Raw genomic sequence first — 25,309 nt, 5'->3', positions numbered from 1 at the left:
TCTCCTGCCTGCTATTTTCCACTAGACAGCCATTTTCTGCTGTCTATCCATGGGGGGGGGGCAACCGGGAGGGGAGGCCGAGTGTATCACACATGGGATGTGTTGTACATGCACCTCTGCTCTCCTCACCCTGAAACGCCCCAAGCCCCCCCCCTTCAAGTCACTCCACATTCCTCTTCCAAGCATGGAGGATGGTGCTTCTCCATGCTGCCTCTGAGGCAGCGTGGATATGGGAGCTGGTCAGTTTTCTGTGAACCAACCTTGGAGCTCGGGCTCTGAGGTCGGTTCCTGGAAAAGAGCATAACCTATGGCCCTCTAGACAGTGTCTAGTGGCCATAGGATTGCTCCCTTAAAGTTGTTTAGTCTTTCCTTCTGATCAGCTGTTCCCTGCAGTTCAGCTCTGGCCTCCAGAGAATAATGTAACATTTTGGGAAAAAGATGCAACCCAGCAATCCAGCACTGGAGGCTAAGATTGAGAAGACCTCCACAGCTACCATGTACTTTCCCTTAGTGCTCAGGTACGTGGGAACAAAGGATAACCAAACACTGCAAAACACCAGCATGCTGAATGTGATGAACTTGGCTTCATTGAAACTGTCAGGCAGCTTGCGGGCAAAGAAAGCCACAGTGAAGCTGGCAATCGACAGGAAGCCCAGGTAGCCCAGGACACAATAAAACATTGTCACAGAGCCCTCATTACATTCCACTACAATTTCCTCAGCTACTGAGTGAATGTCAACATCTGGGAAAGAAGGATTCATTGCCAGCCACACAGTACAGATGCCTGTTTGAATAAAGGAGCAGGAAAGAACAATGGAGCTGGCTAGCCTTTTCCCCACCCATTTTTGGATCTTGGATCCTGGCTTTGTGGCCATGAAAGCCAGAACCACAGTGATGGTTTTTGCCAACACACAAGAAACAGCCACTGAGAAGATGATGCCGAAAGTGGTTTGTCGGAGGAGACACATCACCTTCTGAGGTTGGCCAATGAACAGGAACACACAAAAGAAACAGAGCAGGAGGGAGATGAGGAGACCATAGGTGAGGTCCCGGTTGTTAGCAATGACGATGGGAGTGTTGTGGTGCTTCATAAATATTCCTAACACCAGAGCTGTGATCAAACAAAAGGAAAGAACAAAGAAGGCTAAAGTGAGACCCAAAGGTTCTTTATAAGACAAGAAGGTTATAATCTTGGGAATACAGAAATCCCGGTTCTTGTTTGGATACTTTTTGTCTGCACACTTATGGCAGTCATTTGTATCTGAAATAGAAAAGATGTATTCTTGATCTAATAAAGATGCCATAAATCTTAATAATATCCTGTAATTGTCCCATCACATCAATAAAATATTTCCTTTGCACTGATACTGTGAAAAGGTGTGATTTGAATGAGTCAGAGCTTTGTAGATCTAAGCAACATCTTGGGTTTTAAACACAAGGAGAACTCAGTGCCCTGCTAAATATGGTTGGAGTCTTACAATTATTAATTAGGGAGATTTTTCTTCTGTATCTGCTGCAGCATTTAAACCATGCTTAAAGACAGACCGAGATAAATAATTTTGCAGTGGTAACATTTGAACTTGGAAAATGTTGCAGATGTGCTGTCTGTCTGAACAGGTCTCCGAAAAGATCATGTACTGCTTTGTATTTTCATTGATCTTACTTCAGACAGGGCCACCACACCGCATCCAGTTCTGTCAGCTATGTATGTTTGTTTGCAGCTGTCACTGTATCTAGGGTGGCTATTCCCACCCATGTGAATCCAAGTCCATCAGTCTACTCTACTCTACTCTACTCTACTCTACTCTACTCTACTCTTGGTTTTGGTTTTGGTTTTGGTTTTCTTGTTTTAACACTGTCCCACAGTGGAAGGTAGAATTTGAGAGGGAAACAGGTGGGGGAAAGTTTAATGCCCCTCTCCCAGAGCACTGTGGTCCTGATCAGAATAAGGGCTGCATGTGTTTACATAAAAGTAAGGAATACTATCACCCAGAGCTCCATAGAATCATAGATCATAGAATCATAGAATAGTAGGGTTGGAAGGGGCCTACAAGGCCATCAAGTCCACCCCGCTGCTCAGTGCAGGAATCCAAGTCAGAACATCCCTGACAGATGGCTGTCCAGCCTCGTCTTGAACTCCTCCAGTGTGGGAGAGCCCACCACCTCCCTAGGTAATTGGTTCCATTGTCGTATTGCTCTAACAGTCAGGAAGTTTTTCCTGATGTTCAGCTGGAATGTGGCTTCCTGTAACTTGAGCCCATTATTCCACTAAATCTGATCAGGAGATCATATATTTCGGCCCAGTATAGCCTCTTCAGCATCTCTGTCACAATATCTTTCTGCATTTACACTCCCTACAGTGGCCCACCAGGGTCAAAAAGGGTTGAGATGTTGGCTTTCTACCAGAGGTCTGCATTCACACGGTATTCTATTTCCCCTTCCATTCTGCAAATATGAATTTATGAAATATGAAATTCCATATGCAAAAAATTGCGTGAGAAACATACTTTTTCAGAAAACTACAAATACCTCACATTTTTTCTGTGAAAAAGTATGTACTACACCTTCATCTTTATCTAAAATGAAAAACTGTTTTCAAAAAACATGGTACAAATGGAGAGGTCTTACTACAAACTAAACCTCGGGGGGGGGGGGGAGGTCCGAAAATACAATACTTGTCAAACTGCTGGTGGGCACTCTTAAAAATTTAAATGTTACATAACTGATTTATTTCCATGTCTACCTCAAAATCAGCCCGGACAAATCATCCCACATCTCCCAATCCATGAAGTTTCGTATCAGTATACGTTCTTCAGTATAACTCATAGAACCGACTGCCCCCTGATTTCTTGCTATAATGGTGGAATGTGATTCAGCCAACTCACCCTCTTTGTCTGAAATCTTCCCTTCTGGACATGGGATACAATTATAACAACAGAATGGCTCTCCTTCCTGCACTTGCTTGCTGGTACCAGGATGGCAACTCTCCGTACAGACAGAAAGAGGCTGTACCTAATTCATAAATGAAAGGGGAGAACAATAATAATGAGTCTGGAATCCTTATATTTCTGGGGTCTTTCCATATTTTACTAAAATGACCATGACATGTGTGAATGGGCTCAAGTTAGTCACGCCAAAACTTATCTCTCATTGATCCCAATGGGTCTGCCAAGTATGACTAAGCCTGGATTCAACTTGTAATAGTCTCTGTATTATATTCTGAAGAAATAGTGTTCTGTATTCAAATAGTTACTGATGGATGGTCTCACATTTGTTTTGTGTTTTATCTACTTATTTATGTGAATTATATACCACTCTACATTTATATAATGACCTTGGTTGACATACTGCCCTGGGTGGATGACAATGCACTTAAAACAAAGTCAGAACTAAACATGCAATGCTTAGAAACCCTGATTTATTAGTGTCATATTAATACAAATAATAAAATAATTATATAATTGGATCCATATAAATATATAAAGAGTCTCTTCTTTCAGTACCACTGCCTTCAGAGGTGCATTGGTGGTGATGTGCGACCGTGTCTTCTTAGTGCCTGGTCCCAGGCTATGGAACTGCCTGCCAAAGGAGGCTTCATTGACTCCCTATCTCCTGTCATTCTTCAAGTAGGCAAAGACCCTTTTTTTCTTTTTCTTGTCTTTTTTTTTTCTTTTCAAGCAGGCATTTTGCATGTAAGTGGCTCTCTTGGGTTGGGTGCAGATTTTATTCTATCATTCTTGTGTACTTAGTTTTGCATTTTAATATATTAGTTATATTATTGCTCTAGTCAAGTTTTCATTTAATTTCTTTAAAGTTCCTCTGACTCTAAGCCACCTTGGGTGACATATTCTTTGCAGAAAGACAGAGTAAACATCAAATCCATCAATGCATCTCACCTGGTTAAACCAGCGGTGCCATGTTATAGCCTCTTTTTGGATCGTTAATGCTTGGTGTGGAGGAGCCTGTGGATCCACTCTACCAACTTTCACACGATGAAAGGATCGGTTGGAGGAAACAATCCAATTGGTAACATCAAATCCAGCTACTAGCCATCCACTCTGGTCAAGGGAAACCTTGTCTCCAGCGCTGTTATTAAAAGAGATACCCCTCAGAAAGTGATGGAGCTGGATTAAAAGGAACAAGCAAGAGGTTTGAAAAGCCTAAATTTAGATATTCAGAACTAAGGCATAATGGCATTAGAAGAATGATGTCATGGCCAATGTTTTGGTGGCAGGAAGAACTATGGAAGAAATGCTTACTTGTTATTTTAGTATTTTTATTAATACAGAAGTTCAGGGTATTATTGATGCTCATGTAGTTCAAGTCCCAGAAAGTCTGTCCTGAGTGAGGAATCAGGGTACCTGATAAAATTCTTATCAGCAGTGTTCCATCTACATGAGACTGGGCAGTGGAAGTGGGCCCTTCAGTTTTTGTGATGGCTTCCTCAGCTGCTGTTCTGGAAGGCTACTGGAAGGGCATGATTTTCCCTACCCCACTTCTATTTATGCCTCCTATGGCCTCCTTGCTTGGATCTTTCTATCATGCTTCTCTGTGTCTTTGTGCCTGGTTGAGGAGAGCAGTCTGGTTTCCACTTCTGCATTTCTTTTCTTTTTCTTTTCTTTTTTTTCTTAGACTGTCTATCCATGCATGCTATGCTCCTAGGGAGGATCTCTCTTTAGCTAGTTGTCCCCACTAGTTGTTTGCACTTGATTTAGTTGGATAATCCCTCCTGTCATTCAGAGACTCTTTACACACCCCAGCTTTCCCAGCTGCCTAAGGTTCTATGTACAGTGGCTGTTGAAAGAGTCCACGTAGGTGGAAAAGCCATAACAATCACTTTAAAATAAACTTTATACCTGGATCATTGTCAGGACCAAAGTAACCCTGGTTGAATGTAGGGATGCTGGAGAAATCTGCTACGTACTCCAATGAGGCTGGATTCTCAAGAATCCGACCTGCTGAGTCCACAGCACACCATCTCCACTCACCTGCCATGCTTCGGATTTCCTGCAGGGTGGCTCTCCAGAATTAAAGAAGGTGTGATAAGCTAATGGTGGCTTCCATTAGCGTATCGTGGGAAAATTAGGTCCGTGATTGGTGTATTTTGCAGCCATAAAGCACCTTCTTCAACTGCAATTTACGCAGAAGTACTTTATGGATGCAAATGCTGTAAAACATGTGAATTACCACCCTAATTTTCCTAGGATAGGCTAATGGGGTTGCCATTAGCCTATTGTATCTTTTATAATTCAGGAGAGCCACCTCATACAGCAGAAAGACTGGGGTTCCAGGAAAATCCATGGGGGCCCAAATGGTCCAGATCTTCCTGCACCTGACCGCCCCCCCCGGACCAGATGTCGGGGTTTTTGCCCATCCCTCGTCAAATGTGATCACTTCAGGGGGTTGAACAGGAAATTGTTGTGTGGGGGAGAGTTCAGCAGAAATGGAACCACACAGAGAAGAGTTAGATTCTGTTTGTTCATAGTTTATTATGACTATCAGGTCTATTCAGATTGCAACTCCGTTAAGAACTGATGTGCAACCTCAAATGGGGACAATATTATTTACAGTGCATGTGGTACTGCTATGAATATGTGATGTCTTTATTTTCAGCTTGTATGAATTTTACTTCTGAGTAAGCCTGCTGCAAAACAGAGGCACATCCCAATTCCTGTAAAAAACAGAAGGCCACAACTGTAATCAACCATTGCCTGTCTTTGTAGCTTTAGCCAGTTTCAGTTACATCTTATATTTCTGTTGCTTGAATTGTGCTGTTATTCTTGTGGCCCCTTTTGTATACACACTGTTTTTGTCCCTTTGTATTATGATATTATATAAATTTATACTTGTGTCTTCCAGTTGTGTATGGTTCAGCATTCTTGGGTATTGTTTTGTTAGAACTGGTGCCCCTTCTATTAGTCAGAAGTACAGTGGGGACATGAATGAAACAACAAATTCCTAAAAAATCTATTCTTGAATTAAGGGCATGAGGGTCAGTTCCAGCCCAGACTCCTGTGAATATTATCTTGATACAAGGTAGATACAGACCCTGTCTGCATCTGTTGTCAACTTTTAAAATGCCAGGGATTTACCCTGTAAAATCTAGGGATGTACAAAAGTCACTTACCTGTTCGCGGATTAGCTGATGCTGGGGGGGAGGCACTCCGTCCCTCCCCCCGAAATTCTGGCCGGGGGGGAGGCGCTCCGTCCCTCCCCCCCTGAATCCTGGCTGGCTGGCTCCGCTCCACAGGGATTCTGTGGAGCCGCCGGCCGGCTCCGCCAGCGGCCGGACATCCGGCCGCTGGCTAGCAGGGACGCAAATGGTGGTGGCTGTAGCCGCCGCCATTTGCGTCCCTGCAGTCAGCCGTGATAGGCTACGTAAATCTTTACGTAGCCTATCACGGCTGAGTAAAAAAACAAACAAACAAAAAACACGCGTACGCAAATGGTGGCGCCCATGGGCGCCGCCATTTGCGTTCCTTATTTTGGCATGTCTCAGTCTACGTAAACATTTACATAGACTACGATGAAAATAAGGGGAACGCAAATAGCGTAGATGTTTTTTAAAATTTAGCCATGATAGGCTATGTAAATCTTTACGTAGCCTATCACGTGTTTTTTTTTTTAACTTGGAAATGGCGGGGGCAGCAGCCGGTTGGAAGACCGGCCGCTGCCGCTGCTGCACCGCCGCCAGAGCTGCTGCCGGAGCCACCACCGCCAGGAAGATCCGCCCCAGGTAAGTCCCATCCCGGGGGGCGGGGGGGCATTCTGCCACCGATTTTGGGGGGCCGAATGCACTGGCATTCGGACTCCCCGAGATCCGTGGTGGAACTTTTGTACATCCCTAGTAAAATCTGGAGAATATACTGGAGCTCCAGAGAAATCCACAGGGGCCCAAGCAGCCCAGATTTCCCAGTGGCCAACACCCCCCCCGATCCAGATGTCGGGGGGGTTCACCCCTCCCTAGTCAAATGTGATCACATGGAGGGAATGAACAGAAATTGTTGTGTGTGTGGGGGAGTACAGCACAAATGGAACCACACAGAGAAGGATTAGATTCTCTTTGCTTAGCTGCTGGTCCTGCTGGGACAAAGCAAGCCTGCTGCTGCAGAACAAAAAATGTGCAGGTAGGGATGGCGGAGAATTTCTCCACGAATCTCAGGGAGGCTGAATGCCAATGCATTTGGCCCCCCGAAATTGGTGGTGAAATTCTCCACCCCCCTGCCCCCCCCGGGATGGGACTTACCTCCCTCGAATGTCCCTCTGGGTGGCGGGTCCCGGCGGCGGTTCGGCGGAGGTTCATTGGGGGCGGGGGCGGCAGCCGGTCTTCCGACCGGCTGCCACCACCGCCATTACAAAATAAAGTAAAAAAACCCACAAAAACACATGATAGGCTACGTAACGATTTACATAGCCTATCACGGCTAGATTTCCAAAGTCAGCCATGATAGGCTACGTAAATTGTTACGTAGCCTATCATGGGTGACTTTGAGAAAAAAAAAGCGCGTACGCAAATGGCGGCGCCCATGGGCGCCGCCATTTGCGTACGCGCTTTTTTTTTCCCAAAGTCACCCGTGATAGGCTACGTAACAATTTACGTAGCCTATCATGGCTGACTTTGGAAATCTAGCCGTGATAGCCTACGTAAATTGTTACGTAGCCTATCACGGGTGGTTTTTTTTTTTTACTTTTGTATTTCACAGCCGGGGAGACGGGGTGCTTCTCCCCGGCCTGAATTTCGGCCAGGCGAGGAGGGGTGCCTCCCCCCCCGGCCTGAACTTCGGGGGGAGAAGCAAAGCCCCTCCCCCCCACCGCGAAGCAAGCTGTGGAACCAGGTAAGTGCCTTTCATACATCCCTATGTGCAGGGCAAGTTGACGTGCCCACATGGTAAGGTCCGTCCCGGGGCAATTTTGGGGGGTGGCAGTGGGGGGGTAGTCTGTTCCTCCACGGACTCACTGGAGTCCATGGCAGATTTCTCCGCTATCCCTAACTGGTGCAGGGATTTCACTGCTCAATCAGATTTGCAGTATGTATGTATGTATGTATGCATGTATGTATGTAAGTCAGTATGTATATATTATTACCATATATAGACAACTGTATTTGCTATAAAAATGTACTTATCAAGCTGGCATATAACAATTTAAAACCTTGCAATATCAAACACAGACATTAATCAAAACATTCAAAATAGTAAAAAAAAAAAAAAAGGGCTGTGCACAGACGTCCTGCTTCATTTCAGATGCTGCTTCGCACATTCCAAAGCAGCCCCGCTTCACTTTGGACCAATTTAGATGAAACCGGCTTGGACTCTGAATACAAAGTGAAATTTGGACATCCAAATAACTCGTTCTTGGTAGGAATGTTGGAAAAATCCGTCATGGACTCCAGTGAGGCCGGATTCTTTGGAATCTGGCCCTCCGGAGTCCGTGGCGGAGCGGCCTTCCCCTCGTCACCCTCTGAAATCTGCCCCCCCAGGATGGACCTACCTGGTGGCAGATGCGGCGGTGGTGGATGCAGCGGCAGTGGTTGTGGCAGTGAATGTGGCGGCGGTGGCTTCGGCTTGTCTTCCAGCCACTGCCGGGCTGCTGTGGCCACAAATGGTGGCCATTGTAGTGGCCGCCATTTGCATGCCTGCATTAGTCCGTGATAGGCTACGTAAATACTTATGTAGCCCATCACGGCAAAGAGCAGGGGCAGAAATGGCAGCCACTATGCCATTTGCGCCCCTGCTCTTTGCCGTAATAGGCTATGTAAGTATTTACGTAGCCTACCATGGCAAAAGGCAGGCATGCAAATGGCATAGTGGCTGCCATTTGCATCCCTGCCTTTTGCCTTGATAGGCTACATAAATACTTACATAGCCTAACACGGCCTATTGCAAGCATGCAAATGGTGGCCACTACGATGGCCGCTATTTGTGGCTGCAGCAGCCCGTAGGGTAAATACTTACCTAGCCTATCATGGCTTGGCAGCCACGCAAATGGTGGCCAGAATAGCAGCTGCCATATGCGGCCGCAGCAGCTCGGCAGTGGCTGGAAGTCCGGCTGCGGCCGGCCCCAGCTGGTGGCTCCGTGGAGTCACTGTGGAGCAGAGCTGGCTGGGGAGGATTCCAGGGGGAGAGAAGTAGCACCTCCCCCCCACCACGGAAGCCCCACAATGGAACAAGGTAAGGAATTTGTACATTCCTAGTTCTTGGCGTCTTCCTATTGACTTGATGGGAAAATACAAATGACCATATCTTTTCCTATTTTCATGATACATACATGACATTTGGAGAACTCTTAGCCCCCCTGAAGGGGTGTCCACCTGCCAAATCTCAGGCAATTTGGCCCAGTAGTTTTTGTGCTAGGCCCAGATAAAATTTGATTTTTTTCAAGGAAATCTTTCAAAGCAAAGAGCTATAACTTTTCATTGCTTGCACAGAAGTGCATGAAAGCTGGGGAACACACAGCCCCCCTGGAGGGCATCCCATCTACCAAATCTCAGACAGTTTAACCAAGGAGTTTTTGTGCTAGGCACAGGTAAAATGTGCTGTTCTCAGAAACTCAAACCAAAGTTCATAAAGGGTAGGGATGTACGAAAGTCACTTAACTTTCTGGGGATTCTGTTCATGGTGGGAGGGGAGGCATTCCATCCCTCCCCCCAGACTCCTTGATGGGGGGGAGGCGATCCAGTCCTCCCTCCCGGAATCCTCGACAGCCGGCTGTTCTCCTTGGCGGCTCCGCGGAGCAGCCGGCCAGGCCCAGGCCAGGGCCGTCTGCAGCCGGATTTCCAGCCGCAGAGGGCTCTGTGTAAAAAAATGCGTACGCAAATGGCGGCGGCTATGGCCGCCGCCATTTGCATTCCTTATTTTTCGCCATCTTAGTCTACATCAATATTTACGTAGACTAAGATGAAGAAAAGAAAGGGGAATGCAAATAGCGTAGTGGGTCTTAGTAAGTCTTTACATAGCCTATCATGTCTATGGGGGAAAAAAAAGAAAAAGACCAGACTTCAAATGGCAGTGGTGGCAGCTGGTCGGAAGACCAGCCGCCGCCACCACCGAAGCTGCTGCTGGAGCCGCTGCCATCCGGAACATCTGCCCCAGGTAAGTCACATCCCAGGGGGGATCCGTGGGGGGCGGGGGGGTGGCAGGCCATTCCGCGATGGATTTCGGGGGGCCAAATGCACTGGCATTCGGCCTCACCGAGATCCATCGCGGAGTTCTCTGACATCCCTAATAAAGGGATAGTTAGGTGTTGAAGTGATGAGGAGGTCACTATCCATAAACTCTGCTGTAGGTTTCTTTGAAGTGCAAATAACCCCTTTCCTCTAGTACTACTTTCCTATTCACAGTCAATAACCTCAGGGTCTCTTTGGCTGAATTGCGTGGGAAAACTCTGGCTGGTAGGCAGGAAGCAAAGAAAGACAGCAACCCTGTCAGGTGGGCACATTGACTAGAATGAAGAGCAATGGCAGTTGTCTGCTGGACTGAGAGAGGCAGGAAGCAACACAACAACCCTGCCAGGAGGACACAGCAGCACCTCACTTGTCTCTGCCCCTGCCAAGACCTCAAAGATGTCTCACACTGGCTTTGCAAAATACACTGTAGTATTATATTCTTTAAATAATAGCTGTTAATGTGTGTAGTCCTTTGCCCACTGTTTTTGAAAATGTGGACTGTGTGTACTCCTTTGAAACACATTGTTTGCTTCTCCATACAGCACAACTACACACACACACACACACACACACGAGCAAAAGAAAGGCAAACATTAGCAGCTGTGTGGGCAGGAAGTTTCAGTTTGTTTCCTGCCTCCCAGCTGAGCATAGCAGAGCAGAGGAAGCTGCTCCAGCTGGTCTAGGGACTATAGAAGCAAGCAAGCTCCCAGAGAGCAAGTGATCAGAGCAAGCAGACAGGGGGAGAAAACAGGAGTTGGACAGGGGAGTTCAGCAGGGGAGGTCAAGGGGGAGGCCACTAACATTTTTTTTAAAACAAACTTTTCATACTTTTTTTTCTTGTAACACACACTTCCATACCAGTGGGACTCTGTTTTTAACCTCCAGTGAGTAGAGGACCAGGCACAGGCTACTCTAGAACAATTAGAAAGCTAGACACAAAAAAAGAAAAGAAGCTATGGAAGGACTCTCCAGTGGTGGTGACCTGAAAGGTCTGTGCAATATTTGTTTTCTTCCTTGAGAACAACATGGCCTACATGTGCAACAAGTGCAAGTTGATCACACTGCTGGAAGAAAAAGTAAGAGGACTGGAGCAATGACTGTTGACCCTCCAGGGTATAAGAGAACTTGAAGAGTTCTTGGAGAGAATGGTGGAACTACAGCAGCAAAGCAAAGTACAGGAGCTAGAAGAGTGACTGCAAGCTGAGGCAGAAGAGGGAAATGCCGAGGTGAGGAAAAATGAAGTAGAGGATACTCCTTGGAAAAGGGTGACAGTTAGGAGCAGAAGGATTAGAAGTCATTCTATACCAGTGGAAGCACAGGAACTATGGAACCATTTTCAGGTACTTGAGGATGAGACTGGAGGATAGCCTGAAGAGGAAGAATTACAGGGGAACCTGTATGAGAGTGAGCAAGAGGCTGAGTCAAGCAGAAGCAATGAAACCAAGGCCTACAACAACAAGAAGAGTAGTAGGGCTGCATTAAGAGAAGCATAGCTTCCAAATCCTGGGAAGTACTAGTTCCCCTTTACTCAGCACTGGTTAAGCCTCATCTGGAGTACTGTGTCCAGTTCTGGGCACCATACTTTAAGAAGGATGCAGACAAGCTGGAGAGGGTTCAGAGGAGGGCAACAAGGATGATCAGGGGACTGGAAACAAAGCCCTATGAAGAGAGACTGAAAGAACTGGGAATGTTTAGCCTGGAGAAGAGAAGACTGAGGGGAGATATGATAGCACTCTTCAAGTACTTGAAAGGTTGTCACAGAGAGGAAGGCCAGGATCTCTTCTCAACCATCCCAGAATGCAGGACACAGAATAATGGGCTCAAGTTACAGGAAGCCAGATTCCAGCTGAACATCAGGAAAAACGTCCTGACTGTTAGAGCAATATGACAACGGAACCAATTATCTAGGGTGGGCTCTCCCAGGTGGGCTCTCCCAGGTGGGCTCTCCCAGGTGGGCTCTCCCACACTGGAGGCATTCAAGATGAGGCTCAACAGCTCAACAGCCATCTGTCAGGGATGTTCTGACTTGGATTCCTGCACTGAGCAGGGGGTTGGACTCAATGGTCTTATAGGCCCTTTCCAACCCTACTATTCTATGATTCTAGGCCTCTGACTGTATTTTTTTGTTTCTTTTTTGTAAACAAACTATTATGTATTCTAGGGGGTACTGTGGATTAGTTATTGTTTTTGAACCTTGAAAACCCATGGTAGCATAGTTAGTTATCTCCTTCCATTTCAGTTAAGGTATAGGAGAAGGAGGTGTGGCTTTTGTGGATTAGTGGGAGGAGCTACATTGGTATGTTTCAAAGCGGAGGTATGGCATGTGGATTTCATTATGGGCCCTATTGTAATGGGAAGGTTAGAGGACACACCAGTCAGGAAATTAGACAAAAGCTTTATTGTCTTTCTTTCTAAAAAAAGAACAAACTGGCAGCAGAACACACCTGACTCCACCAAGGTAAAAATAAATCCAATTATATCTAGAGACTAAACTCTAGAAGGACACTACACACACACACACACACACACACACACACACAGAAGTATAGACTATCCCTCCCCCCCATATGTTCCTGATGGAGAGAGAAAGGTGACAATGGGAGCATGTGCACTTTGGCATAGCATTTACTTCACAGTTTGTGGCCTGCTGTAACACTCACACATAAGTTGCTCTTCCACTGGAGAATGTAGAGCACCTTACCTGCCAGGAATCTTGATTCTGAAGCTGCAGGCCTCTCCTACCTGCCATTGCTCTGTGTTTAAGTTTAGATGAGAACATGGCATGTAAAGCATGGGCCACAGCATAGACAGCATTGTAGATACTGTAGCTATGGCCAGTCATGCTCATTTCAAAGAAGGTCCCTGGAAGACTCTCCAGCCTCTCCTTTCCTGTGCAAATACTCTCCTCCTCCTTGCCCAGGACCTGATCTGGGAATACACAACCAAAGGCCTGTTGCCAGAAGTCCTTGATATATCCATCTGCTTTCATACTGGAAGGGTCTGCGCTTTCAACAAATGTCTTGAATCCTGGTAGATCACTGGAGTGAATTGTTAAGGACAGAGCACCACTGAATATTTCTGCATCCCAATTCCTTTGATATACAAATGAAGAGAGCTCCATCTGGGCTGACATTATCCACACAATACCTTTTGGTTTAGCTGTCACATTCTCTATTTTTGAAATATATTGCAGCCATCTCAAATCCGCCAAGGAGTAAGAATCTCCATAGACCACCAATGCATTCGCTTTGCTGCCCATGATTTGATCATAAATTTTTGCCCCATGTTCAACTATACCAGAAAATTCAGTGATAAGTGTGAATTTGGGTATCTTTTCTATGAAGGCAACACAGACATGATTCTTGGAAAAATATGGAAACACAGTTTGCACAAATTTTTCTCCATTTTCATCATCCATAATAAGCATCCCAATCCATGTCCACCGAAAATGAAGAAGGAGAGAGATAATCCCTGCATACTGAAGGACTTCCTGAGGGACCATCTGGTAGAAGGGAAGGCCTGGGGTTTTATCATTCATTATTGGAGCAGAACCATAAATGAGCTACAGGGAGCAAAACAATAAGTGTAGCATGCATACATATTGAATATTCATAAGGTTTATGTCAGCAGTCCTTACAAGAAATGTGTGAGTTAAGGAAATATTATTGTTTCTATGCCATTAGTCCATGGATGGCTGCTACTAAAGAGATAATGGTAAGTAGGGATGTACGAAAGTCCCTTACCTGAAACCGAAACTTGATTCGCGGTGGGGGGGAGGCGCCCCATACCCCCCCGAACTTCTGGCTGGGGGGAGGCGCCCTGTCCCTCCCGCCGCGAATCCAGGCCGGCCGGGACACAAATGGCGGCGGCCGTAGCCGCTGCCGTTTGCGTCCCTGCAGTCAGCCGTGATAGGTTATGTAAATGTTTACGTAGCCTATCACGGCTGAGTGAAAAAAAAAAACCCCACACGTACGCAAATGGCGGTGCCCATGGGCGCCGCCATTTGCGTACGCGCGGTTTTTTTTTCTTTTCACTCAGCCGTGATGGGTTACGTAAAGATTTACGTAGCCTATCACGGTGTTTTTTAAAAATCTAGCCGTGATAGGCTACGTAAATCTTTACGTAGCCTATCACTTTTTTCTTTTTACTTGGAAATGGCGGTGGTGGTGGCAGCCGGTCAGAAGACCGGCCGCCGCAGCCGCCGCCGCCGCCACACCGCTGCCGCACCGCCGCCAGAGCCGCCGCCACCAGGGACATTCGCACAAGGTAAGTCCCATCCCGGGGGGGGGCGGGGGGGCAGACCGTTTCGCCACCAATTTCAGGGGGCCGAATGCGCTGGCATTCGGCCTCCCCAAGATTTGTGGAGAAATTCTCTGACATCCATAGTAACTGGAACACACCAACCTAGTGTGTTTGTCAGGTTCAATGTGAAGTAGTTAATGTCAGTTAACGTTTATGCACCATTTCAGTTTTTGGTAGGGATGGCAGAGAATTCCACCACGGATTCCAGTGAGGCTGGATTCTAAAGAATTCCCCCCGGAATCCATGGCACAATGGCCTCCTGCCCCCCCGTCCCCCCGCAGAATCCCCCTGGGACAGCACTTACCTGGGGTGGATGCGGTAGATTCGGTGGCAGAGGCGGCAGTTCCGGCAGCGGCTGCAGCTGCGACTCCAGTGGCTAGTCTCCTGGCCGGCTGCGGCTGGGCTGCTGCAGCCGCCACTGCCGTCCTTGCAGCTGTGATAGGCTACATAAGTATTTACGTAGGCTATTATGGCTACACCCCCCCCAAAAAAGCAGCGTACGCAAATGGCGGCGGCTACGGCCGCCGCCATTTGCGTTCCGTATTTTTCGCTGTTCTAGCCTACGTAAATATTTACGTAGGCTACTATGGCGAAAAAAAGGGGAACGCAAATAGCATAGTGGGCACTATTTGCGTTTGTTTATTTTTTGCCGTTCTAGCCCACGTAAATATTTACGTAGGCTGGAACGGCGAAAAATAGGGAATGCAAATGGCGGCCGCCATAGCCGCCGCCATTTATGTACACTGGTTTTTTTTGGGGGGGTTAGCCATGATAGGCTACGTAAATATTTACATAGCCTATCACAGCAGCCTGGCTGGACGCAAATGGCATCCTCTATGGCGGCCGCTATGGCGGCCGCCATTTGCGTCCGCACCATCCTGTCCGCAGCCAGAACTCTGGCTGCGGACGGCCCTGGCCTTCTGCTCTGCGGAGCTGCCACGGAGTGGAGACAGCCAGGCAGGATTCCGGGGGGGAGGACCAGATCGCCTCCCCCCCCATCAAGGATTCCGGGGGGAGGGACGGAGCGCCTCCCCCCCACTGTGAATCAATCCATGAAAAGGTAAGTGAGTTTCGTACATCCCTAGTTTTAGGGAGAAATAATTCGAATGCATTCTTCTCAAAAACACTTTTCATAGTAACATTTAGGAAGCTTTTTAATTATACAGAAAGAGCAAGATGAACCAATTCTTGCTGTTCTAAGAGCAGACATTTCATATCTTGTGTAGTCTTCTTCTCATCTTATCTTTTTTATCTTATCATTATTATATTATATTATGGTTATATATAAATGGAAGTCTTTGTTTGTATGTTCTAGGTGGACTTGAAAACCATAAATCCAATCCTATTGTTATGATTTTTTAAGAATTTGTTCTACCCCTATCTCTGATGGTTTTAGGCAAAGTGAAAACTTTACAGACCAACAAGGACAAGGTTCCCAAAGAACTGATTGAATCCAAATACTATAAGTGCAAGCAACTAACCTCAGTACACTGGACTAGTACAATACACTGGACTAACAATTGAGGATTTTTGTGCAAATTATAATTGGTATAAATACATAACTACATTTTCAACCAACCATATCAGAACAGATTTTACAAACTCTTTCACTATATATTTTACAAAGAAGTTGTACCCTTCCCAGGAGGTTAGTACTCCCACTACCAGCCCCTGGCTCAGTAGTTGGGACTAGGGATGTCAGAGAATTCCGTGACGGATCTCGGTGAGGCTGAATGCCAATGCATTCATCCCCCCGAAATCCATAGCGGAACAAAGCCCCCGCCCCCCCAACCCACGAAAGGCGTGCGAAACGGAGCACTTACCTGCTCCCGTCCACACTGCTTTGCGAATGGCGGCCATCCTGTGGCCGCCATTCTCTTCGTCTTCATAGTCATGATAGGCTACATAAATACTTGTGTAGCCTATCATGGCTAACACAGGGATGCCATTTGCATCCCTGCGAAGGCCGTGATAGGCTACATAAGTATTTACGTAGCCTATCATGACAGGGGAAAAAAAACCTAGCATACGCAAATGGCGGTGGCTACTGCAATTTGCATACGCTGGGTTTTTCCCCCCTGCCATGATAGGCTACGTAAATATTTATGTAGCCTATCATGGCTCAATACAGGGACGCAAATGGCGGCAGCTATGACAGCCACCATTTGCGTCCCTGCAGGGCTGTTCAGCGGCCAGATGTCCGGCTGCGGGCGGTCGGAGCTGGCCGGCAGTTCCACGGCTTGGCCGCAGAGTGGAGCCGGCTAGGGAGGATTCCAGGGGGGAGGACCGGATCGCCTCCCCCCCTGTCAAGGATTCCGGCGGGAGGGACGGAGCACCTCCCCCCCACACGGATTGCCCAGCGCGGAGCCAGGTAGGTGTTTCGTACATCCCTAGTTGGGACTACCAGTGAGCTGAAGGGTGAGCCAAAGAGATATGAGGATTTACAGAAACTCACCATTTTGCCTTTATTCTCTGGCAGAGAACTGAGGATAAAGTTGTTTAGGACTGTCTATCCAATATTATCAGCTTGTAAAAAAAAACTTGCATATAATCGGTCAGCAGTTATCCTTATCCTAATACCTGAAGAAGATTTCCTATTCGAAATGGAATTCCATCGGGGGACAATCGTGGTAGTTGAAAAATGGCATTTAAAACTGTATCAGCTTGAAAATTGTTATAACATTTGTAAACTTCCAGATATAACTGGAATTTGTTTGGTACAACTCCTTTGTAAATATATATATATATATATATATATATACTGAAATAGTCTGTAAGATCTATTCTAATATTGTTGGTTGAAAAATTATTTATTTATTTATACTAACTATAATTTACACAAAAATACTCAATTATTAGTCCAGTGTATTGTGGTTGGATCCTTGCAATTACAGTGTTTGGTCTGAAATCATGAAAACTGTGTCTGCCATCTTGAAAGAAAATGATGGCCAATACAAATTTATACAGCTTTATAGCTTCAATACCATTTGATTGATTTCAACCAAACTCTTCAGGGTGATTCAGGACTGCAGTGAGAAAATTTTAGCCATAGAAATAATTGTGTCTGCCATCTTGAGAAAAAAATGGCAGCCAATCAAATCTTTCAAAAACTCAGAATTTAATAGAAACAAAGGGGAAAATTATGCTCACTGAAAATTTGGGGATTTATGTTAACCCCGCTGAAGAGTTAAAAGTCCAAAGTTTACCCTGGAATTGAGCAACTGGCAGTGAAACCCATGTCATGGTTATGGGAAAGAGCTATTTTAGTTTTTTTTTTTAATGATATGTTTGCAATGGTTAATGAGCTCACCCTGCACAACTTCAACACTGACAAAAGAATTTATTACTCTATGGATGAGATAGTGAATGTGGATGAAACTATCCACTACCCTGTAGAGTTCCTAGTTTCATAATTTGTTCATTTTAGCACCAAATGGAAGAACCGCCAACAAGGAAGCTCTCTAAATTTTAATTGCTTTGTTAGGATCCAAGAAAGGAAATAGACTGTTAAATGTAATTGATTACAATAGACTAAATATGCAGCATTGCCCAGCTATACAGAAAAGCACTATAAAATTAATTGGTAATAGTAAACAAAAAGTGAAATTGGCTGACAAGTAATATAAATACAATGCACAGGTAGCTTTTTCCATTTCAAGTTATAATCCTTTATTTAGATTGTAAACCCATCTCCATCTCCATTAAAACAAAATTCACCATTTGGAGCAAATTCCAGGAAGAAAGGGAGCATCTGAATCACGTGCTCCGCCCTGCCCCTTCACCATGTGGATGCCTGAGCTGAGTCCAATGAAATTAATCTGGTCAACACCAGGTACTTCAGCTAGTTCGGCATAAAACACTGTGGGATTGGCTTAGGGCTCAAAAGAGCACAGTGACCCCCTGTCCACTGTGTATGTTCCTTTGAATGTGTATGTTAGTAGGCACTTCTACAGCCCATTGTGGAATGAGTGCAGTCAGTGGCCATAGCATGCTGACTGAATGTTGGCAGGGACATGGAAAACCAGGTTGGAGGGGGAATAGAACTGAGAATCCTTCACACAGCAACATTGCAGTAGAGGGACAACTTGTACTGCTACTGCTACAAGTAGTACTACTACAAATACTACTGCTACTACTAATATGGAGATGCTGTAGCTTTCCAGCTCCATGGCACACAGTTGAATATAGTGTGGAACTGCATGTGTGTGTGTTTAATGGCTGAAATATACTGATGATTTTTCCTAGCCTGAATATAGCATCATATATATATATATATATATATATATATATTTCCAGGACACTCACCATTCATGTATTTGAATTATACAATAAGCATCTGAATGCACCTAGGAAGTGTTAGTTACATCCCGATAGTCCACCCCTCCCCACACATATTGAGACTGGTATCCTACCTGTGGAACTTTATAGATGTCCAAGATAGTTGCCACATGGAGGGAGATTTGGGAGTCCAGTCCTCCAATTACTGCGACTAGATTATTCTGCATGTCGCACATGTAGTTGGGGATCAATCTCTCCAGTGCCGATAAATGCAGCATTGTGGCATGATAGGTCCTCTTTGCATTGTTATAGCTGTCATAGATGCGGAAACCCAGAGTGAGATTGGGCAGGATCTGGGGTTTTTCATTTATCTCCTTTATGCCGAACACCAAGGCCAGGATGTTCTGGTAATTTTTAGGCAGTACACTAGAAAAAGTGTTACATTCCGTATCAGAAGAATATTTCACACCACTCATTTATTGCTACTCTGCTCTGTGTCTTCTTCATTTTCCTAGTGTTTATATACAACCTTTCTTGATATACTCTTTAGTCTAAAGTGAGTTGCACAAAAATAACAAAGACAAGAATGCACGTGTTTATGTTCAGATGGACAAACAATACAGGTGTTCATGTCCTGGCACAGACTCGTAATGATGAATTTTAAAATATTCACTTGGATCCATGAAGATTCCATGAATGGTTGTAGTGAGAAGGAAAATGTGGTCCCCAAGTTTTCACCAAATATTTCCCAAAGGTAACACAGTTGGGGATGGGCCATACCTAGAGCTAGAAGTCCTAGATTCAGTCCTCAGCATTGCTGTTTAAATATGATTTGCACTAGGAAAAAACTCTGCCTCAGACTTTGGGAGAGTGGCTGCCAACTTGATTAGAGAGCACTGAAATAGATGGACCAAATTTTTCCGACATAAGGCAGTTTCTTATATCTGTTCAAGAGTCCCACCCATGAGGAACTTTTGTAGCAAATGTCATAGAAGTGTACGGAATGTTGGTAAAACAAGGGGCATTTAGAAGGGTAGGTCTGTGAATCTCTGGGCTTTGTCTTTGTAAGACACCTGCAAGTCTTTTCAGCTGAAGGGTAGATAAAAATGATATAAATAAATAAATAGCATTTAAAAGATTGACTATTCCATGACATCTTTTATCCTGTCCAGAAAAAGAGTCCTATTTTCTTCAGCATTGCCAAAATTGTATTAACTTTTTTCTACAGCCTAAGCCAATAAGCCAGTCTTCTAAGAGTGGAGCTCTATGACTGATCATTGCAATGACAAAATCATTCAAAATGACAGTAAACAATGACTAAGTCATTACACAAGTTCTTCCAGTGCTGCCGGAAGGGGTTGTTCAGTGAAGATTATTTCAGAACTGGAGACGATGCCAGCATGAGTAACAACACCACCAATCATGAGGTCTCCTGGCTGGTGATATGAGTGAAGTGGGGTGTGTGGATTATAGATGCTGCATTTAACAATGTGAGCCTTGCAGACCAGGTGAGGAAACAGTACCAACAAGACTACTAAAACCATCATTCTCAGTGCAACTGAAAATACTGCTTCTAAATATAGATCTTTATTTTGTTCTGCAGCACTATAATTAAACTATACATGATTAAAACTGCCTTATCTGAATGGTACTATCTCCTGAAACATGTGAATCCTGGAGTATCTAAAATCAGAATGCCATCCCCTCACCTGTTCCACACCCTTCTCCCTAGGAATAAATATTATTATGTATGTATTTAAACATCCTCCACAGCCTTCACTATAGGACTTGCTGTTGGTCACTGAAATTCCACAGGGGTTTAGAAGAATGGTAGAATTAACTACTGTCCTTTTGATTAAAAAAAATCCACAGGATGGTAATTATTAAGTTTAAGTCAGACACACTTTGTTATTGGTTTTGTTTGTGGCTACTGGAATTCCACTGAGATTTAGATGAGCATCAGAATTAATTACCACCCTTTTGATAATCAAAGAAGAAGTCAATTTTTCAGTCACAGATGGGGATTCGCTGCGGAACTGCTGAAGAAAACTTGTTGTCACTAGGGGTGGACGAAAGTCACTTACCTGTCGTCGAAGCTTGTTTGTGGTGGGGGGGGGAGGTGCTTCGCTGCTCCCCCCGTGAAGTTCAGGCCGGGGGGGGAGGCTTCCCACCTCGCCCGGCCGAAATTCAGGCCAGGGAGGAGGCTTCCCGCCTCACCCGGCCGCGAACACAAAAGTTTTTTTTTTAAAAAAAACGCCCCTGTGATAGGCTACGTGACGATTAACGTAGCCTATCACGGCTAGATCTGCAAAGTCAGCCGTGATAGGCTACTTTAATCATCACGTAGCCTATCACGGGTGACTTAAAAAAAAAAAAAGCGCGTACGCAAATGGCGGCCCCCATAGGGAGCCGCCATTTGCGTTCCTTATTTGGTCGCTGTAGTCTACGTAAAGATTTACATAGACTACGGCGAAAATAAGGGCAACGCAAATAGCCTTGCCCTCATTTTCGCCGTAGTCTACGTAAATCTTTACGTAGACTACAGTGACCAAATAAGGAACGGGAATGGCGGCTCCCTATGGGGGCCGCCATTATCCGTACACGCTTTTTTTTTTTTTTAAAGTCACCCGTGATAGGCTACGTGACGATTGACGTAGCCTATCATGGCTGACTTTGCAAATCTAGCCGTGATAGGCTACGGTAATCGTCACGTAGCCTATCACGGGGGCGTTTTTTTTTTTATTGGAATGGCGGTGGCGGCAGCCGGTCATAAGACCAGCTGCTGCTCCCATCCCGCACAAACACCCGCCAAACCGCCGGCCGGACCCGCCGCCGGGAGGGACATTCGGCAAAGGTAAGTCCCATCCTGGGGGGTGTGTGCGGGGGCGGGGTGTGTGTGGAGAATTTCTCCCCGAAACTTGTTCGGAGGGCCGAACACGTTGGCGCTCGGCCCCCCAAAGTTTCGGGGAGAAATTCTCCGCCATCCCTAGTTGTCACATGTTCTGAACAGAAGTTTGCTCTCCCACCCTGGTCTCTTCCCTACTGAGAGCTTTTAGAAGCACCAATCATTGTAGTTCCACAGTAAAGCACAAGTTTGCCCCTTTACATGGGGGTTGGACTCGATGGCCTTGTAGGCCCCTTCCAACCCTACTATTCTATGATTCTAAGTGGAGTTTCCAGGTAATTCCCATATTGTCACAGGAATTTGCTGCTACGTGGCACAACCTCCCATCCACACCAGTAAGCCAAGATGTAGCCAAAGAGCTTCCCTCCCTTGGCTGCTTCCTCCCATCATGTTATTTGTGTCAAACTTGGTTTTGTTCTTCTAGTTGCTGATTCTTCTTCTTCTTCTTCTTCTTCTTCTTCTTCTTCTTCTTCTTCTTCTTCTTCTTCTTCTTCTCCTTCTCCTTCTCCTTCTCCTTCTCCTTCTCCTTCTCCTTCTCCTTCTCCTTCTCCTTCTCCTTCTCCTCCTCCTCCTCCTCCTCCTCCTCCTCCTCCTCCTCCTCCTCCTCCTCCTCCTCCTCCTTCTTCTTCATAATTGTGGAACTGCACTATTCTGAAAGTTCTGAAAGTCCTAAGATTCACTGCTGAAGCTTTACAAAAAATGTAGGTGTATGTTGCCCTGATTAGACTCAGGACTATGGTGTTCAGGGGGCAGAGGTTTAAACCTTCCCTGCCCTCCAGAAAAACACACCAGCATTTTCTCTGATATTCCATCCCTCCTTTGGGGTGGGGGGTAAAAAAAAAAAAAAGGAAGAAAAAAGTATCCATTCTAAACATTTTCTTTTTTAGGGTGCTTGTGTGTGAAATTGTCAGGGAAGAACTGATGTGTGTTTGTTGGGGCGGGAGGTTAAGCTCTCTCTCCCTTGAATGCCATGGTCCCAAGCTTGAGCCACATGCACTTACACAGGAGTTAAAGTGCAGCAGTGAACTTTTGGCCCTTCAGAATTGTGCTATTGCATGATTCTGGAGAAGAAGAGACAACCCTTAGTTAGACAGGAAGGGTCTCTGAGCTGGGTGCTACATTTGATACTGCAAGTAGTCTTCCTCAGCCTTGTGTGCTCCAGAAGTGTTAGATTATGTTTCCCATCATGCCAAGCCAGGAAAGCACCATGTTGGGGAAAGGTGGAACTAGAAAAGAAACAAATGGGGCCCTCAATTAAATGTGTTAATTCAGTGGTCAAAACTAAGTTCAGAGTTGACCTTTTGCAACCCAGTAGGTCAGAATAAACCAACTCATGGATTTGCTTCAATTAAAACCTGGAATCTTTGATGGTGCATAGTTTAAGTATGGAATTTGCTATCACAAGGTGTAGTGATGGCCACCAAATTGGATGGCTTTAAAAGGACATTAGACATCTTTGTGGGGGAGAAGGCTCCATTTGTGTCCCTTCAGTCAGCCGTGATAGGCTACGTAAATGTTTACGTAGCCTATCACGGCTGATTTAAAAGAAAAAAAACCTGCGTGTACGCAAATGGTGGCGCCCATGGGCGTCGCCATTTGCGTTCCTTATTTTGGCATGTCTTAGTCTACAAAAACATTTACGTAGACTAAGATGGCGAAAATAAGGGGAACACAAATAGCGTAGCATCTACGCAACTTGCGTTCCCCTTATTTTTGCCGTCTTAGTCTACATAAATGTTTACGTAGACTAAGATGTGCCAAAATAAGGAACGCAAATGGCGGCGCCCATGGGCACCGCCATTTGCATACACGTGGTTTTTTTCCCCCTTTTAAATCAGCCATGATAGGCTACGCAAACATTTACATGCCTATTAGGGGTGGACGAAAGTCCCTTACCTGTCCTCGAAGGTTGTTCGCGGTGGAGGGGAGGCAACTTTGCTGCTCCCCCTCGCCTGGCCGCAAACTCGAAAGTTTAAAAAACAAAACAAAAACGCCCCCTGATAGGCTACGTGATAGGCTACGTCAATCGTCACGTAGCCTATCACAGGTGACTTAAAAAAAAAAAAAGCGCGTACGCTAATGGCGGCCCCCATAGGGAGCCGCCATTCGCATTCCTTATTTGGTCGCTGTAGTCTACGTAAAGATTTACGTAGACTAAGGCGAAAATAAGGGCAACGCTATTTGCAGACTGTTCCGCCACTGATTTCGGGGGGCCGAATGTGCTGGCATTCAGCCTCCCCGAGATTCGTGGCGAAATTCTCTGACATCCATATAAATCTTTATGTAGACTAAGATGGCGAAAAATAAGGGACGGAAATGGCGGCTGCTTTAGCTGCCGCCATTTGCGTACGCGTTTGTTTTTTTTACCCAGACGTGATTGGCTACATAAGTCTTTATGTAGCCTATTACATCTATGTAAAAAAAAGAAAAAGAAAAAAGACTAGACTGCAAATGGTGGTGGCAGCAGCCGGTCGGAAGACCAGCTGCTGCCGCTGCTGCCAAAGCCACCGCCAGAGCCGCCGCCGTCCGGAACATCTGCCCCAGGTAAGTCTCGTCCCGGGGGAGATCTGCGGGGGGGGGGGTGGCAGGCTGTTCAGCCACAGATTTCGGGGGGCCAAATGCCAATGCATTCGGCCTCACTGAAATCCGTGGCGGAATTCTCTGCCATCCCTACTGTAAATGCATGTAGTTTAAGGTAAATGCAGCTGTAAATATGTGCATAGGCTATCACGTAAAAGCAGGGATGCAGGTAGGCATGGCAGAAAATTCTGCCATGGATCTCGGTGAGGCCAAATGCCAGTGCATTCAGCCCCCCAAAATCCATGGTGGAACAAAGCCCCTCCACCTCCCTACCCCACAAAATGGGCCCAGAACGGAGCACCTACCTGCTGCCGTCCGTGCTGCAATGCGAATGGCGGCCGCGTCTGTGGCCGCCATTAGCTTCTTCCATATAGCCATGATAGGCTATGTAAATATGTAGCCTATCATGGCTAACGCAGGGACGCCATTTGCATCCCTGCGGAAGCCGTGATAGGCTACGTAAGTATTTACGTAGCCTATCAAGGCAAAATGAAGGGAACGCAAATGGCGGTGGCTACAGCAGCCGCCATTTGCGTTCCCTTTTTTCCCGCCATGATAGGCTACGTAAATATTTACATAGCCTATCATGGCAAAACAGAGGGGTGCGTGCAAATGGCATAGTGGCCGCCATTTGCGTCCCTCTGTTTTGCCATAATAGGCTACGTAAATATTTACGTAGCCTATCATGGCGGGAAAAAAAGGGAACGCAAATGGCAGCCGCTGTAGCCGCCGCCATTTGCATTCGCTTTTTTTTCGTGATAGGCTATGTAAATATTTACGTATTAGGGACGCAAATGGCATAGGGACGCAAATGGCATCCCCTACACAGGACGCCATTTGTGTCCACACCAGCCCGGTAGTGGCTGGAAGCCCCGCTGCAGGTTGGCATGGCCGCGGAGTGGAGCCAGCCGGGCAGGATTCTGGGGGGGAGGAACGGATTGCCTCCCCCCACCTGCGGAACCCAGCGGAGCCAGGTAAACGGGGTTTCGTACACCCCTAGACGCAGGGACGTTTGCAGCCATAAAATCCTTAGTTTAAGGTAAATGCAGCCATTTACAGCTGCATTTACCTTAAACTAA

At 45.9% G+C, this 25,309-nt stretch overlaps 1 protein-coding gene across 1 annotated transcript; it reads right to left on the bottom strand.

Moving 5' to 3' along the window:
- Nucleotides 1-359: 359 nt before the first annotated feature.
- LOC146341898 (vomeronasal type-2 receptor 26-like) lies at nucleotides 360-25,119 on the bottom strand. The gene is made up of 6 exons (XM_084807739.1): nucleotides 25,080-25,119; nucleotides 20,455-20,546; nucleotides 18,880-19,149; nucleotides 3,897-4,160; nucleotides 2,886-3,012; nucleotides 360-1,261 (listed from the first exon to the last, which is right to left on the bottom strand). Exons 1-6 carry the CDS (start codon nucleotides 25,117-25,119, stop codon nucleotides 360-362), a joined length of 1,695 nt encoding a protein of 564 aa, XP_084663865.1.
- Between the last annotated feature and the right edge of the window lie 190 nt (nucleotides 25,120-25,309).

This window comes from Heloderma suspectum, chromosome 6, assembly GCF_057233095.1.
Source record: "Heloderma suspectum isolate Gila_16-S chromosome 6, 16-S_ref, whole genome shotgun sequence".
Classification (NCBI taxonomy): Eukaryota; Metazoa; Chordata; class Lepidosauria; order Squamata; family Helodermatidae; genus Heloderma; species Heloderma suspectum.
Note: the sequence above shows the minus strand (reverse complement) of the source record. Positions and strands in the feature narration are given on the sequence as shown.